The following is a 17,219-nucleotide window of genomic DNA, read 5'->3' on the forward strand; positions in this document are numbered from 1 at the left end:
GTTCTTTTAAAGGCGGAGAGGAATTTCTCTGGAGTTAATTTGACTGCCAATTTGTTGAACGTTAGTAGCATTTAGGAAAAACGATTATGTGCTCCTGGGAGATCTCAGGAAGGCACTTTTACAAGTCCATCTAAGAACTGAAAAGAACAAAAATCGATTTTGTTTTTCCCTGGTGAATAGTGATCATTTATGTATCTTCAGGTATAAATCTATTATCTTTGGTTTTAATGCCAGTCTGTTCATCTTGAGTTTCATACTCAAATACTGAAGGTTCACTTATGATGAAGTATATGCTGTTCTTTTCAATGATTTTTATGTTGACAACCTGGACAAAACCAGTAGTGATTTGGAGTCGCTCAGGTCTATTTATTGTTCTATTCGTGATTGGCTGAAAAAACTGGATTTGATTTGCAATCTTGTAACTCCAATAATGAGAGTTTGCAACAGAAAATGATTGAGGATAGGAGTGCTTACTTTCCTCTTTCTGTGTCAGAAAGGATGTTGGGATACCTTTATTTCACACAGAAAGATTTGGTGATCCTTGCTACACAGTTGTTAACCCTGAAGTTAACACTAAGCACAGTTTCTTAGCGCAGTTTTCCAAGATTTATGATCCTTTGTCCTTGTGTCTCCCTGTTACTATTCAGGGGAAAAAATTTATTAGCAATCTATGGAAAATGAAGTTGTCTTGGGATAAGAGAGTTAGAGAGAGGGGGGGGGGGCTCCATAATAATTTGAGGTCATTGGTAGAGGAGTTAAGTCAATTGAGTGAGATGACATTCCTTAGAAGAGCCTTAAGGGAAAGTACTCCTATTGAATTTTTGTGTTTCTGTGATGCTTCTAAGGAGACATGGTTTTTCTCTGTATGCTAAACAAGGCAATGAATGTTTTTTTGATTTTTGCAAAGGCCAAAGTGGCTCCATTAAAGAAAAATAAACTCCTACCCACTCTGGAACTTAGTCTGTAAGATACTTCCCAATGTCTTGAGATCAATGACCTCAGTTGTTGTTCACATTATTTTATCTTGGGCTCTTAATGGGAGATCTTCTAAGGGCAACATACTTGTCCAAAACTGTATTACAGACATTAAAAAAATGGTGGAGGAGTTAAAGAATGAATTCAACACCCCAGTTCTTTACAAATACATTTCTACAACTGAGAATCCAGCATACATACTTACTTGAGGTATTTCCTCTTCTAAGTTCTACCAGCCACATGATTTATGGGTCTATGGTCCTGATTGAATAAGGCAGGCTAATATTGAATGGCTGACTGCACCTCCTACCGTATCTTAATGACTCTAATAAGAGAATTATTTCATGTTTGCATACAGAGGATACCTCTACCGACAGAAGCCTGCCTTTGGCGATATCTAAATTTTTATCATTGAGTAAAATGATTAATGTTTAAGAGAAAGTTTTGGAATTCATTGAGAAATTGAAGTGCTGACAGATGGACACCACCAATAGAACTAAATTGTTACTCTTGGCAGAAATGCAAAGGAAGAGTTCTCAGAGGAATTGCAATACTTAAACAAAACATTAGTGAAAAATATGTCGCCAAAAGTTGCTCGTCTTAGTTTGATTTTGGATGACAAATGGTCACATTCAGGATTCGGATATCCATCCTTATCAGGTGAAATACCCAGTCTTATTGGGGAAACATCATAACCTGACAAAACTAATTATTGAAGAAGCTTATCCGAGTTATTGCTATTTGAGCATGAACTTGACTTTGACAAAGTGAAGTTTAATAGGGCTCTGAATTCTCTAAGGAAGACAATCTGTAAAGGCTGTAATTCATCCCTGCCCTATATGCAAAAGGATAAATTTTTTACCAGTTGAGGCACCAACTGGTTCTCAGTTGCATGCGCAAAGAGTTAATTTTGTTCATCCCTTCCAGCAAGTTGGGGTGGATTTTACTGGATGCTTTGAATGAAGATATTGAAATGTATATTTTGAGTTTGCCTGTATGAGTCTCCGAGCAGTGCAATTAGAATTGCTGCCCGATATGAGTACTCGTTCATTTTGCTGACCTTCTTTAGGTTCACAAATTTATTTGGAGTGCCTACACATGTTTATTCATATAACGCTAAGACTTTCTTGGCATCAGGGATAGTATTGTCTGAAGTATTTGTTTCTGATGAGTTCAAGGAACATTTCAGATCTATGTCTCTTACTCTTTATTCCGCCTGGCATGGGGATGTGTGGGAGTGACTGATACAGATGGTTAAACAGTATTTGAATAAGCTGATAGGAAAGAAGAAATTAGAATATTTTGATTTCCTAACAGTAATTACAGATGTTGAGAGAGCTGTTAATGACAGACCACTCACATATATTGCTTCTTCTAACAGGGGCCTAGCTATTTTAACCCTGAACACATTTTTTGAAAACCATTACAACCTGCGTTTATTGTTGGGTTGACAACCTCTGTCCTGATTCTTCAAGTAGGGTCAAACTGTTGAAATCTCTTCAGTTAAGGGAGGACTTTGTGAAGAAATTCTGTGAATTATGGTATAACAATTATCTTCTTTCCTTAAGAGGACAGGAATATGACAAGTCATTGCACAGAGAAAATATCAGTTGGTAATCTTGTTTTGGTCAAGACATCAAACCGAACAAGACCCTTCTGGAGTTTTGGTAAGGTTGTTTGTCTCATTCATGGGAAGGATGGACAAGTTCGTTCTGGCTGTATATTAAGGGATGTTTGTGAACAGATCCATTTCCAAAAGCATTTGTATCTGTTAGAAATTGGGGAAGGTTCTTCTGCAGATTATGCAAAGGCTGAATTTGAAGAAGATAGAACTTATTTGTCTTATTTGTTCTGTTAGGAATGACAGCTTTTCCTCAATGATATTTTGTGATAAATGCAACAGATGATACCACTTTGACTGCATGGGAGTCTCTGAGTAAGAGACTTGTGGAGATTGACTTTGTTCAGATTGTGCAGCACAAGGCTTTTCTCCTGTTAATATTAATATGTAAATGACCAGTAAATTAAGCTTTTCCTTCTCATATAGGATGAAGAGAAGATATACATTGAGATTAAAATAATAAAACAGATTCTTTGTATAACTTTGAGTTAAAATAGAAAACAATAAAATTACTCATTACTTGTAAAATCATTTGATCTGGAAGTTGGTAAAATTATTCTTGATTGTAAAAAAAAAAAAAATGTGTAACATTACTCTTATAAAACAAATGTGGTTACGTTAGTATCTATATAAACAGTTCTTTGCTCTTTTAAGAATCACTTAAAGTTAAAACATTTAATTAAAATTAAATTTAAAAAATAATAAAAATGTTTAAGTTCAAACTTGAAGAATTTGACAAAATCTTCTGTTACAAGTATTGAAAAAAATAATGAATATTCATTACTTTTTGCTCTATTTTGAGGAGTGTTGAAATTTACATAGCTGGAAGCACTTCCAGTATAATGCAATGGTTGATGGGAGTTGAGCTTCTTGACAGAAGTTTTCTTTATGCATACATTAAAGCATCAAATTTTTATTTTGAAAAGTGCCCAAAATCAGATTCCATTTGATATTTGTTCCAACAAGGCTTACCTTGTCTTGTCTCTATGAGAATTGAATGGGAGAATTTTTCCTGCTCCTCTTCTCCGCAGAAGAATTCTTGCGGACTCATGACTTCTGTAGCAATCCTCTTAAATGAGATCCTTAAATTATTTCCCAGTTTGGGAAACTTATATGAACTCTTATTCCAACTTCATTTTGTTGTGATTCATTAAATTGTGATTCTATTGACCTGCTTCTGTATAAGAGGACAACCTCTATCTCACAGGAGAGATGTTGCGAGCTTGTCTCTGATGTATCGTTATTTTCATGGAAAGTGTTCGACCGAGCTTCAGTCTATGGTCCCCCCTCGCCAAACTTTCACAAGAAACACTCTTCTAGCTGAAAACACTATCAATAATTCCCCCCACTCTTTATCTGCACCTAAACCTAAACGTAGATTCCATGAACAAAGCTTCTTTCTTAGAACTGCATGCCTGTGAAATTGTCTTCCGTTTTCCTGCTTTCCGGCTGACTACAATATGGTTGTCTTCAAGTCTAACGTAAATAAGTTCTTGATGAGCCGTTCCATATGAGTTAACAAATTTGCCGAATTTTCATTACTAATGATTACTATATTTTCCAATGTCTACTGTACACTTTAACCCTTATCCTTGAGTGGGCTCCTGGCCTTGATAATGTGGTAATGCCTGTGTAAAAAAAAAAAAAAAAAAAAAATTTGAATTTTTACCTTTTCTTGTCGGCTTCTCTGCGAAATCCCCAAAATAGCTTTACGATGTACATACTCATCACAGAGTGAAGTTGTTGCATCCAAAAATCGCATAAATTGATCAAGTAGTTTTTCTTAACTAAGAAAATCAAATTTGGTCAAAGTGCACAAAAATTGTATGCACACGTGCAATAACAAGCATAGCAACCAGCGAAAACAATAGGGAACACATTAGAAAATCATTTAAAAGTCTAAATATCTTGAAAACTACTTGTCGGCGGCAATTTTAAATGTGATATTTGTTCAAAACAGACCCGAATACCTCTAAAAATCAACTTTATAAAGGTAAGTCTTTAGTTGGTACTCTAGCATATTTTGACCTTTTATAACTAAGCAAGTCTTAGTGATTTTTGGTCGATCGACCATGTTTTTGATCCAGCATAAGGGGGTGACAACTCAATTCGAAGTATTGAAATCAAAACCAGCCTTATAAATGCATTTAGTATTGAATCGCTAAAAATCGTAAATTTTTATTATCTTAGTTAAAAGAAAACAAACTATTCGATCAATTTACATGGTTTTTCGAATATGACATCTTCGTTCCTTAACGAGTGCGCACACAATAAAGATTTTTGGTATTTTTTTACGACCTGCCCCAGTGTAGTATAAACACCCCCAAAACGACCCCATGTTAAGAACAGCTTTCGAGGTTGAGGGTGTTTTCCGAAAGCCGTTCTTAACATGGGGAGGTTGGGGTGTGCTGGGGCACGTTGTAAAAATTTACTAGATTTTTTTTGCACATGCCCCCCCCCCTTTTTTTTTTTTTTAAATAAGCACCTACATTTTCATCACATTATGTTCAGGTCGCTAAACTGCGGTTTTACCCATATTTAAGAGTAATGCTGAAACTTATTTCACTCTAAAGAGTCTACGTGACTGAAATGGGAATTAACCTAAGTTAAAGAACAGCTGCATTGGGTACTTATGTAGAACACGGACCGTACTGAAATAATAACATCACTAAACTGATTCTTAACTTGGGACTGTGGGACTTTTTCTTTCTTTTTGTAACTGCACTGTAATTTCACCTAACATTTTAATAAACAAAAGATATCGTAAAAATTGAATTTAATTTGAAAATCCTATTTAAAAAAAAAACAAAAAAAAAACACGTCTTCTTGTTTACAAACTGTTTCCTTTTTTTCAAATTAAAAGTAAATAAATAAATAAATAAAATAATAACAACATTACGGTTATATTGTAATATTTTAGACTACCTGTTATTTCTTACCTTTGCGAAAAGCGAAATTAAAATAAACTAAAAAATATGGTAGAAAACAAAATACCAGTAACTGTGAAAAACAATTGAGAAGATTCCAATATACCAAATCATACTTAGTTTTCATAAATCAATTCGGCTTATATAGCAATTAAATAATCAACACGAACAAGATTAAAGGGAGGCGGTTCCCATCAAAACAAAACAACTCATTAAGATTTTACTAGAATGATAATAATAAAAGAAGTACGAACAATCGGGAAAGTAGAATAAGAAAGATCGGGAGAGCGACCTCCATTGTCTGGGGAGCGCTTTGAACGGCATCAATCTTTTACTAAGTTGTTTAATTATTAGTAAGTGCGTACTTACGGCAGGGGTAGGAGCCTGTGCCAAGATAGAACCTGTATCACTATTCCCATCCTTCGGAAGAGATGCCACAGGCGGCGCCATCTTGTTTGTCGGTATCACGTGAAATAATAAGCAAAACAAATCATTTTTAACGCGACGGTATTCTTCTAGTTATCTCCCTTGTCTCTTACTCGTCATTACCTCCCTTGGCTTATATTTTGGAGTTACCTCCCCTGTGTGATGTGTTTGCATGTGTGTTTTTTTTTTACAAAGGAGTCATCACTTATCAAGGCCCGGAGGCCACTTGAGGATACGGGTTAATGAATGTACAGTAGTCAATGGGAAAATGTAGTAATCGTTAGCAGTGGAAATTTGGTAAATTGTATTAGTTAAGGGGATTGCTCATCACGTTGGACTTAAAAACGACAATATTGTAGTCAGTTGGAAAGCAGGAAAACGGAACAGAATTCCACAAGCGTGCAGTTCTAAGAAAGAAGTTTGGTTCATGAAATCTACGTTTAGGTTAAGGCACAGATAAAGAGTGGGGGAAATTATTGATATTAATTTCAACTAGATGAGTGTTTTCGTGAAAGTCAGGCCGGAGAGACCATAGATTGAAACTCAGATGAGCACTTGCCATGAAAATAACAATAAAGCAGAGGCATGCAACGACTCTTCTATGAGTAAAAGGTTGCAGGGAAGAGAAAAGAGCATCCCCCACTAGGCTACAAAGTCTACTTTGAACTCTGTCAAGGCAGGATAAGCTGCTTCTAGCAACTCCTGCCCAGATGTGGCAACAGTATGCCATCTTTGGACATACTTGGTAGAGATTTGCATCAGCAGTGAGATATCTACTGGAGCGGTAGAAGGATCCCACCATTTTTTCAGTAGTCTTGGTAACGGATTTGATGTACATGTTTCATCTCAGATCAGGTGTAAAGGTCAGACCTAGAAGCTTGTCAGAACATGGAGCCTCCCAAAGATGAGAGCCATTCATTTCAGTTGATGCCAGACAGGGATCAGAGCGTTGATGATGTAAAGATAGAATCTTGATTTTAGATGCATTAAAATTAACCAGCCACCTCTTTCCTTATGATCAAGATCAGAGGAGAGAAAATCAGAGAACATGGTCATTTATAGCCTTTGAAGTGTTGCCATAGATGGTAGTGTCGTTAGCATAAATGTCTACAAATGATCGTAGGATGTGATTTGGGAGATCATTGATGTAGATCAGGAAGAGAGTTGGGCCCAGAATAGACCCCAATGCCAGCATTAATATTGTGACGTTCTGATTTGTGCCAATTAACCACTACTCTTATAAACCTATCAGAGAGAAATGATTTAATAATTGAAAAGACATTTCCAGCTATACCGTAGTTGAAGATTTTGTGGAGTAGACCTTTATGCCATATCCTATCAAAGGCCTTTGATATGTCAAGGGCAATTGCCTTAGAAAGAAAGTTTCTGTTCAGAGATTCGCAAATCCTATGAGATATTGCTATTGGATTTAGGAAAACTCGTTCCTGGAAAACTCATTCATTTTTGCTAGATCGGAAAACTGGTCCATTATTAAATAAATATCGATTGAAAACACATTTTATGACCGTTCTTGAAGGAGATATTGTTTTTAAAATAGAATACACATCCCATAATATTTAAAAACATATTTTTACTTATTCACTGTTGTTTTAAAAATTGATTTTTCTAAGTTTTCGTTTTCTACCTAGCTTTGTAAGTTTTTAGTGGTTCAACTTATTTAAAAAGTTTATTTAGTTAAAAAAAACCCCAAGTAATGCCGAGTGTTACTTTTGAACTTTTCCGACATGAAAGGATCACGTCTTAAGAGTCTCGATAATCGCTCAAAAATAGAAAATTAAAGAAAATACTGAGGTAGATATAGTTTTAAAACGAGCCCATCACCTCTAAAAGGAAATAAATTTGTATGTATTTGTAGGTAATGTCCAGGATCACTGCACAGAAAAAAATATCAAGCTACTGGAAGTAGATATGGTTGATTATGTAACGAAAACTAATAGAAGACACGAAAAATGAAACCATATATTTATTTTAAAAAATTACTTCAGTTTTTAACACTTGTGTTATTATGAAAAAAAACAAAAACAAAGCACTTCTTGTATTATCAAATAATAAAACAAATATTTTATTTAGAAAAATTAATTTAGTTTTAACACTTTTGTGTTCACAAAACAACAAAAGGCACTTGTGCAGTATGCGGACGGCGGTAATTTTTTTATTGTTGTGTTTCATTAAACTGTCGCCAGGTGGCGTTTTGAGGTTAAAAGACATTTAAATTATTAATTTCTTGTTAACCCTTCAAAGTTGCTTTAATTTTAAAAAATATGTTTCATTTAAATTATTTATTTGTTCGACAAAAAGAAAAAGCTATTTTACTTTATAAAAATCCAATGTTGCTTTCATTACAAAATTGTTTTATTAAAATTATATTTTTTTACACAGACTTTTAAATAAATGTTTTTACAATTATATATTGATACATTTTTATGCAATAAATGTTTTGGTTTTCAAATATTTTGTGTTTGGAAAAAAAATCTCGCTTGTTACTTATTAGCCACATTATTTGACCAAAAAGAAATTAGAGTTATCGCCCCCTGATAATAGCCGCCGTCTGCATATTACATAAGTGCCCTCCAAATGTTTTTTAAACAAAACAATTTCTTATATTATCAAATAAAAAACAAATATTTTATTCCAAATACTTAATTTAGTTCTAAAACTAAAATAATAATTTTATAAATTATTTTATATAATAATTTTATATTTGAAAATACTAGAAGTGTTTCCTTTTTTTTGTTTCATAATAACACAAGAATTGTTTAAACTAAATTAATTCTTCTGAATAAAATATTTGCTTTCTTTGATAATACATAAGTGTTTTCTTTCTTTTTTTCTTTTTGTTTCATAATATGATGAGGTTTTCCAGGATGTTGGGAAGCAATTCTCCTTAAGACAACACTTAAACAGCTTTGTGAATATGGGAGCTAGTTCTGGTTGAAGCTTTTTCAACACTTTTATAGAAATGCTGTCAGAGCCACTTGCTTTACTGTAATCAAGGTTTTTGATTTGCTTGGCAACATCACGCACAGATATTTGTATGTTGCATAGCATGTTCGTAAACGCAGGAAGAAATACGGGAGTTGGCGTTCCTAATCGCACAGGGTAGAATTCGCTGCAAAGTTTTTGGCAAAGAGTTTGGCTTTGTGTGTGTGTGTGTGTGTGTGTGTGTGTGTGTGTGTGTGCACACGCGCGTGTGTGTTTGTGTTTAAAGCTTACTCTAAAAGATTTCTCTTCAAGACCTTATGACATATTTCAGTCTGACAATGACTTTGCTTTTGTCGGTGTAAGGTGCGGTTCTATTCAGTCCTAAGAATTCTATCCTCCCAGGCTTTACCTTTTCGCTTTGAGAAAGGGTTACTTTATTAGTAATCGGCTGAAACGCCCCTACCAAGGAATGCCAGAATGCATTTCGCATAGTATGCCAACTTTTCAAAAATTCATCAGACCTTGTGCTTTATGTACTACAGAGGAGTTAAATAAATTTGCAACATAGTCATTACATGTCCACCTTTGGAACCCAAACATATGCAGAGAGTCGCCAGGAAACAAAGCCAAGGAGAAAGTTCAACTCACTCTTTTTTTTTAAGTGAAACAACAGACATTTGTTTACAGGTACTTTCTAGAATTACGCCTTGTCTCTTGTTCAAAGGTCCGCTTGTATTCCAATGCGCTTAATAATACCTGCCCTGTTGAACTCGTAGGTACTCTATCTTTATCCGACCATATTTAGGATGTGTCTTTTCCTGTCACTCTTGGCCCGTGTGTGTAACCCTCTAAGGTCATAAATGACAAAGTTGTCTCTGATTCTCTCTCCTCTGATCTTAAACGCGTGGTACAGTTGGGGAAGAGGTGGCTCATTACTTTTAATGCATCTAAAACCTAAGCTCCTATCTTTACATCATCAACGCTCTGATCCCCATCTGGCATCAATTGAAAAGGATGGCTTTCATCTAGGGGAGGAGGCTCCATGTTTTGATAAGCTTCTGGGCCTGACCTTTACTCCTGACCTGAAATGGAACACGTACATCAAGTCATTTGCGAAGGTCGCTGGAAAAATGGTAGGATCCTTCTACCGCTCCTGAAGATATCTTACTGCTGATGCAATTCTCTATCTATATAAAAGCCAAGTACATCCAAGGATGGAGTACTGCTGCCACATCTAGACAGGAGCAGCTAAAAACAGTTTATCCTGCCTTGACAGAGTACAAAATAGGTTTCATGGCTGAGTGGGGGATGCCCTTTTCTCTTCCCTGCGACCTCTCTTTTTTGTTTTATCGTTACTTCCATGGCAAGTGCTCGTTTGAGCTCCAATCTTTCACGATAAACCCCCGTCTAGCTGAAACCACTGTCAAAAATTTTCCCCACTCTTTATCTGTGCCAAAACCAAAATGTAGATTCCATGAACAAAGCTTCTTTCTTACAAGTACACGCCTGTGGAACTCTCTTCCATTTGCCTGTTTCCTACCTGACTACCACCTGCATGTCTTCAAGTCCAACATAAACAAATTCCTGATGAACTTAAGTAAGACACTTTATCAAATTTCCAATACTAACGATTACTACGATACTATCCCATTGATTACTGTATATTCAATAACCTTTATTCCTTAGTGGCTTCCGGGCCTTGATAAGTGGTGACTACCTTGTAAAAAAAAAACATTTATCTTTTCCCGTCTCTACCAAGCTTTTATTTTTTACTAGCAGGGGTGGCTGGCGTTGCCCTGGTGTTTAGGTGGCGTAGTAAGGACCTCCGGGCGGGGGGAAGGTAAAAACAGCAGTAGCAGGTGTGCCATTGTGTGTGTTGTAAGGAACCCCGAAAAAAAAGTGGTAGTAGGCTAGCAGGCTCGAACCCGTAATGCAAAGGAGGAAAATAAAAAGACCTGATGTGTTCGTCGATGTCTCCATTGCCTGACCGGAAGTTGAGAACATTGAAATAAAGGCTAGTCAATCGAAAAATTGCAAAAAATCGTGACGCAAAAATCGACCCCTCCTTCTACAAAACTGCCGAGTTTAGGGTGAAGGAATTAATATTTTTGACCAATTTTTTTATATTTGTCGTCTGAAGGTTTGAGGTTTTAAACGATACCAGTTTGGTCAAGTTCCATTGTTTCTGTCGAATGTTTTTGCGAGACATACAAATATACACTCACACACATTTTGCCCTTTATATATATAGAAGAAGACTAGCCTGGGTGTCCGGCATTGCCCAGGTATTTGGAGGTGTGTGTTAAGTAAAAAAAAGTGGTAGTAGGCAGACAAACTCGAAATGATCTAGAATATTCTTTGTAGGGTTGCTCAATAAATTTTTTAGCACTAACCATAAGTCCGACTGGCAAGGTCGTAACTTCTCCTAAAAACGCACAGAATTTATCTCTTAGAGAAAACTAATACGTTTTGGTTAACTGCCCTAAAATGCTACAACGTCTCGGAAATGAAACTCATTTTACGTTAAATTAATATGTGAAGCAGATCCTCCTTCCTAAATTCTTATTTAAGAATATTTTTACAACCAAACCATGCCGGACAGTCACTAATATACATTGGGCATAATATAATAATCAATAGAGAATTGGCTCTATAATAATAAATCTGAAATATGTATAAAATTAAAATATCATGTTTAAGTATATTTTATGACCTAGCAACGCCGAGCGGTCTGCTAGTATAATTATATAGTTAGGATAATTATTTATATTCCTGGAATATATTACTTGTGAAATACATTGTTCTCAGAAAACATTACTCATAGAAGTAAATCTTACAGAGAGGATGGGGTATGACTCTTAAAAAATACCATGAAATATTTGTAACGAAAAAGTGTAAGGAAAAATTCAAGATGGCGCCCGACTCTCTCTTTAACACGGTAAGATATCCTCAACACGGCACAAGAAGCAACAGCCACACGATTCCCCAGCCAACTCAATTGTCACTCCCCGACGTCTTTCCCCTCACCCGCTTTTATCGTCATTCTAGGCCGGCTAAATTTGCATATTCCGAGAATTCGTGTGACTTTGCGAGACATCATACTTTACAAAAGACGGCGGCCGCCATCTTGGTCTTTCTTTTCTATTTTTGGTCGGTAACGCTGAGCTGGTCTCGAGGTAAGTCTTTTTCCCCTCATCCTTCTCTCCCACGTACCCACACAACACGCAAACACGCGGGCGCTTATCTCCTGGATGCACGTTACACTCCCCCCTGATCTGATGATCACATAGAGAGCACTGGGGGGGGGTGGCCTTTTAGTGCGTGTGCTTCTGCGAAGAGGTACATTCACTGTTTCAGATTCGGGCTCTGGATCTGGTTCCGCCTCATCAGATGAAGTATCGCTATCAGTCTCTGGAAGGGGCTCACTGAATCCGTGCATCGGCAGCTCATCGCTAGACGCTTCACTGCTTTCTTCTGTAGTTGTGTGACACACCTCGGTAGCTTGGCGAAGATCTCGCACATGTCGTGGGGTTCCATCGACAAAAACAGTCTGCTGGCTAATCACTCCAGATATTTGTCCTCGCTTAAACTTGTCGGTGCACCGATTTCCTGGAGGCCGCACCCACACTGGATCTCCCACTTCATATCTGTTATATGTTCCCTTGTCGGTTGGCTGCATAGTGTTGATTCCCTTCACTCCGACTTGGTACGTGTAAATAGCATTCGCAGGTGCGGTTGAAGGGGACGTCCCGTCCTTTGGCGTAATGTTGTACCAATATGTTGCTTCCGCAATAGTACATCGCTTCCTGGCAGCAATTCTCTTGATGCTGCGATGGCTTCTTTCAGCAATGCCATTTCCTGACGGCACATGCGCACATCGCAACCGTAGTCGGACGCCCCACTCATCTAACAACTGCCGAACTTGCTGGCTACAAAACGCTGCATCATTGTCAGTCAGGAGCTCTTACGGCGCACCTCGCTCAAAAAAAATGGATGATAGGTGGCGAACAACATTTGCTGAATCCTGTCTGGTCATCTGCCGCCACACCGCAAATCTCGTAGGCCCGCAATCAATGAAAGTTAGAAAGGGCTTGCTACTGTAATGGGTAATATCCATGGCCAGCCGCTGCCACACACTCTCAACTTCCAAGCGACCCTTCTGCCATCGCTCTGGTGCAGGATCAATAGACTGGCAAGCCTCACAATTTCTGACGATCTGTCTGACATCCATCTTGGTCACTGCTGGGTATGCATGCCTCACAAAATAAAGGGTCCTCTTGATACCCGGATGTCCGCTCTGTGCATGAATTTTTTGTATTTGACATGGGTCGATTGCAACTGCACAAGATCGAGCAGTAATCTCCATTCCCATCTTCGCGGCTTCATACCATTTGTGAGGTACACGGGTCAGTTGGTCAGCACGATTACAATGTGATGGCACCAGAGTGACGCTCAGTGATAGCCTATACTTAGATACCAGGTTTTTTAGCATGTCTAGCCTTCTCCGTATTAACATTTCGCTTGCTGTCTTGGTACGGATTCGTGTCCGTCCTGAAAGTGTGTCAGACACCCAGTGGTAGACGTAGAGAGAATCTGTGTACAAGGTCAACTTCTTAGACTGCCACTGCAGGGCCAGATTTACCCCCTTTACAACAGCGTCCAGCTCTGCCAGGTTGATATGCTGAGAATCTGTTACGGGCCGCAGCCAACACGCATTCTCGAACACGTTTCCTCCTTGCTCCAACGATACTCCCAACGCCAAAGAACTGGCATCAACCCACACACCTACGTTGTCTCCGTTAACACACCACCGCCCACAGGCAGGGTCCTTCTTGTTCACTCTCTCCAGTGTCTCTTTAATCATCAGAGTTAGTAGGACATCATCGGATATGTCATCCCAACCCGTGGTTGTTAAATTTGCTCTGCGTTTAATCACACCAACAGCTGCGCGGAGCCAGCCACAGACCGGTAAGTGACCAACAAGTTTTCCACACCAAGAAAAAACGGTCCGCCTTGTAACGAGGTTGGGGATGCTTGGAATTTCACTGCCACGCCTCCATTGTAGGGTACCATCTTCTTCATAAACATCCAATCCCAATACACGTGCTCCTTCCCTTAAACGTTTGGGATTCTTGCATTCCAGACCAAACTGAGCCAACTTTTCTTTGACACACGACGCAGACTGTACATCTTCATTGACGTATACGTCATCAATGTAAGCTGACGTTGAGTCTCTCATGGGCTTTTCTTGGGACAATACTGTGTTGACAATAGTCTTCATGATCTGTGGTGCCACATTTAGGCCAAAGCCAAGGCGTGTAAGGCAGTACCTCTGCCCCTGGAACCAAACTGTCTGGAACGGCCACAACGTCTCATCAACTCGCACCTGTAAATAGGCTTTTCGCAAATCCAATATCGAGACATTAGTGCCTTTCTGACGCCATTCCCTCAACTTACTGGCGCATACGTCAGCATTGGCAGTGTAGGCTTCAATATGCTTGTTAAGCTCCCTATAGTCCAGCACGGGCCGTACTTTCGACTTGTTATGCTGGACTACTGCCATCAAGGGTAACCAGCCATCTTGGATCCACGTCTTTAGTTCCCTTTCGTATTCTGCTCGGGCCTCACTGGGTATAGGGTACTCTGCAACCCCATTCTTGAGTTTAGTCGGTGCCATTCCCTCGGTCCACTTCCAAGATGCAATCCAGGCCCTCTTGCGCGAGTCGTAGTCCACTATAAAATCCGGCTGATCGATATGGAGCGCTGCACACACTGGGGCCTCTAAGAATCGCACCTTTCCATCCCGATGAATTGCGACTCCCCCCAGCGCCTTGATGGCATCGTATCCGAGCAACAGGTCAAACCCCAGGAGATTTCCTTGGGTCACGAGCACATTGATCTTAGTGGCTGCACCGGTGTCCGTGTAGATCTTGACAGTTCCAGCTCCACAGCATGTCTGGGTCTCGCCTCCTATCGTGGTGACTTTGATCTTCCTCTTAGTCCAACTTGGACACAGCCTGGTGCTCACTATAGTATGCGAACAGCCTGAGTCGAGAAGTGCTGAGCAGGGTCTCCTGTTTACGTAGACAGTCATTACTGGTTGCGCCTTGTTCAAATTTTGCTCGGGAAGCAGGGCGGCACTGACGTCCTCTCCCCTGATACGTTTCCCGCACAGTTTAGGGCTAGATGCCCCAAACCGCCACACTTAAAACAGCGCACAATTGGTGCAATTCCTTGCAAAATGTCCGCGTCGGCCGCAGCGAAAACATTTCCCATTGCTTGCAGGGTTCTGATTCGGAATCTCCCGAGCGCCAATCTGGCCTGTCTGTGTCGCCATCACAACTGGTTCCCCCAAGTCCTCCTCATCTTTGATGATGGCTCGAGCACGTTCCATTAAGTGTTCCATGGTCGTTGTTGAAACGCTGGTTGAGGCTCTCAGTAGCTGCTTCACCCGAGTGGGAAGGCCCGCCACAAACGCGTATGCGAGCATCCGCTCCGACACCCCTCCACCGAACAGAACTGCGAGTTTCTTTAACTCAGCGAAGAAAACGTCCACGCTTTCCTCCGGTAGAAGTTTTCGGGAAGCAAATTTTTCATAGGCCGTACAAGGATCCATGGCAAATGCCTTGTACAGCGCAGCTTTAATTGCGGTGACATCTCCCTTTTCGGCAGCACTGAGTTGCTGATATACACTCAAGGCACCCCCAGCCAATCTCAGGGGAATCACAGTGTGTACCCTTTTCACCTCACAAAGGTCGCACGTCAGCTCGACCCTTTCAACCCAGTCGACGATGGACGTGGACCCGTCAAACTCGGGTATGAGCTTTAAGTCAAATTTCGACTCGGTCATAGTCCTAGAGGTTAAATGGCCGAAATAGCTTGTAACGAAAAAGTGTAGGGAAAAATTCAAGATGGCGCCCGACTCTCTCTTTAACACGGTAAGATATCCTCAACACGGCACAAGAAGCAACAGCCACACGATTCCCCAGCCAACTCAATCGTCACTCCCCGACGTCTTTCCCCTCACCCGCTTTTATCGTCGTTCTAGGCCGGCTAAATTTGCATATTCCGAGAATTCGTGTGACTTTGCGAGACATCATACTTTACAAAAGACGGCGGCCGCCATCTTGGTCTTTCTTTTCTATTTTTGGTCGGTAACGCTGAGCTGGTCTCGAGGTAAGTCTTTTTCCCCCTCATCCTTCTCTCCCACGTACCCACACAACACGCAAACACGCGGGCGCTTATCTCCTGGATGCACGTTACAATATTATTTGTTGTTAAGGAAGGAAAATAACGGCTACATTTGTTTATTATTTTTTAATGTAGTTCCGAAGGCAAAGGGTCCTTTTTAGGAACTCTCTTTTTTTTTGAGAGTTATCTAAATAGTGATATACTATCGCATCACCTTTCTTTCAAATGACTAAATGAAAAGAAGAAAAAAGGTAATTTTAGAAATGACAAAACAAAGCCAAAAAAGTCAGTTTGTGATTGTTCCATCTCTAAACCTTTAGGGTGGTCTGATTATACGTCCAGATCTGGCTGTTTGATTTGTTGTATTGTTGTATGTGCTTGTGTCTGGTACTGTGAGGAGTACTTGTTTAAAAAGTGACTGTTGCTCTTGTATGTCATTTGTCTCTATAATGGTTGAGAAATTCCGGTTGGGCTTATCCAAGAACTTGATGTACGAGGGGCGTGCAATAAGTAATGCCCCTGACCCACTTCCAGTTGTCTGCTCTAGCTGAAATTTTGCATGTGCAATGATTTATATCTCTTCGGGTTATGTGGCAAATTATAGCTCTGAACTAATTGTGGTTTCTGTTTTACAGGTGTTTGAACTGAGTCAGGTGTGAAATGGAGCCTGTTGAATGTCGAGCAGTGATCCGGTTTTTGTATTTGAAAGGACGCACAACACAGGAGACTTTTGATGAAATGAAAGAAACTTATGGTGATAATACCCCATCATATGACCTTGTAAAATGCTGGCATCGTGAATTCAAACATGGCCGGAAGTCTGTGGAAACAGCTCCCAGACCGGCCCCCCCCTTCTGCCATTGATGAGGCATCTGTCCGTCAAGTTGAGGCTGCCATTTTGGAAGATCGGCGCATTACTATTCGCTAAATAGCCCAAGATGTCAAGATTAGTACAGGGTCTGTGGAAACTATCATTCATGACCATTTACATATGCATAAGGTGTCTGCCAGATGGATTCCCAGGTTGCTCACACCATTCCAGTAGCGAGAACACGTTGAGTGCTCGAGGATAAATTTGGAGATGTGCCAAGAAGATGAGTCAAAGTTTTTCAAAAAACTGATTACACAGGATGAAA

At 39.5% G+C, this 17,219-nt stretch overlaps 1 protein-coding gene across 2 annotated transcripts in view; it reads right to left on the bottom strand.

The window, feature by feature from the left end:
- LOC145295963 (uncharacterized) overlaps positions 1-6,017 on the bottom strand; it is a 372,355-nt gene extending 366,338 nt beyond the window's left edge. For both annotated transcript variants that reach the window (XM_080141871.1, XM_080141870.1), the window contains exon 1: positions 5,893-6,017. In XM_080141871.1, coding sequence (XP_079997997.1) covers positions 5,893-5,973 — 81 coding nt within the window. In that variant the 5' untranslated portion in view covers positions 5,974-6,017. The remainder of the gene's footprint in view (positions 1-5,892) is intronic.
- Positions 6,018-17,219: the final 11,202 nt, after the last annotated feature.

Source organism: Euprymna scolopes, chromosome 16 (assembly GCF_053919585.1).
Source record: "Euprymna scolopes isolate OS-2025 chromosome 16, ASM5391958v1, whole genome shotgun sequence".
Classification (NCBI taxonomy): Eukaryota; Metazoa; Mollusca; class Cephalopoda; order Sepiida; family Sepiolidae; genus Euprymna; species Euprymna scolopes.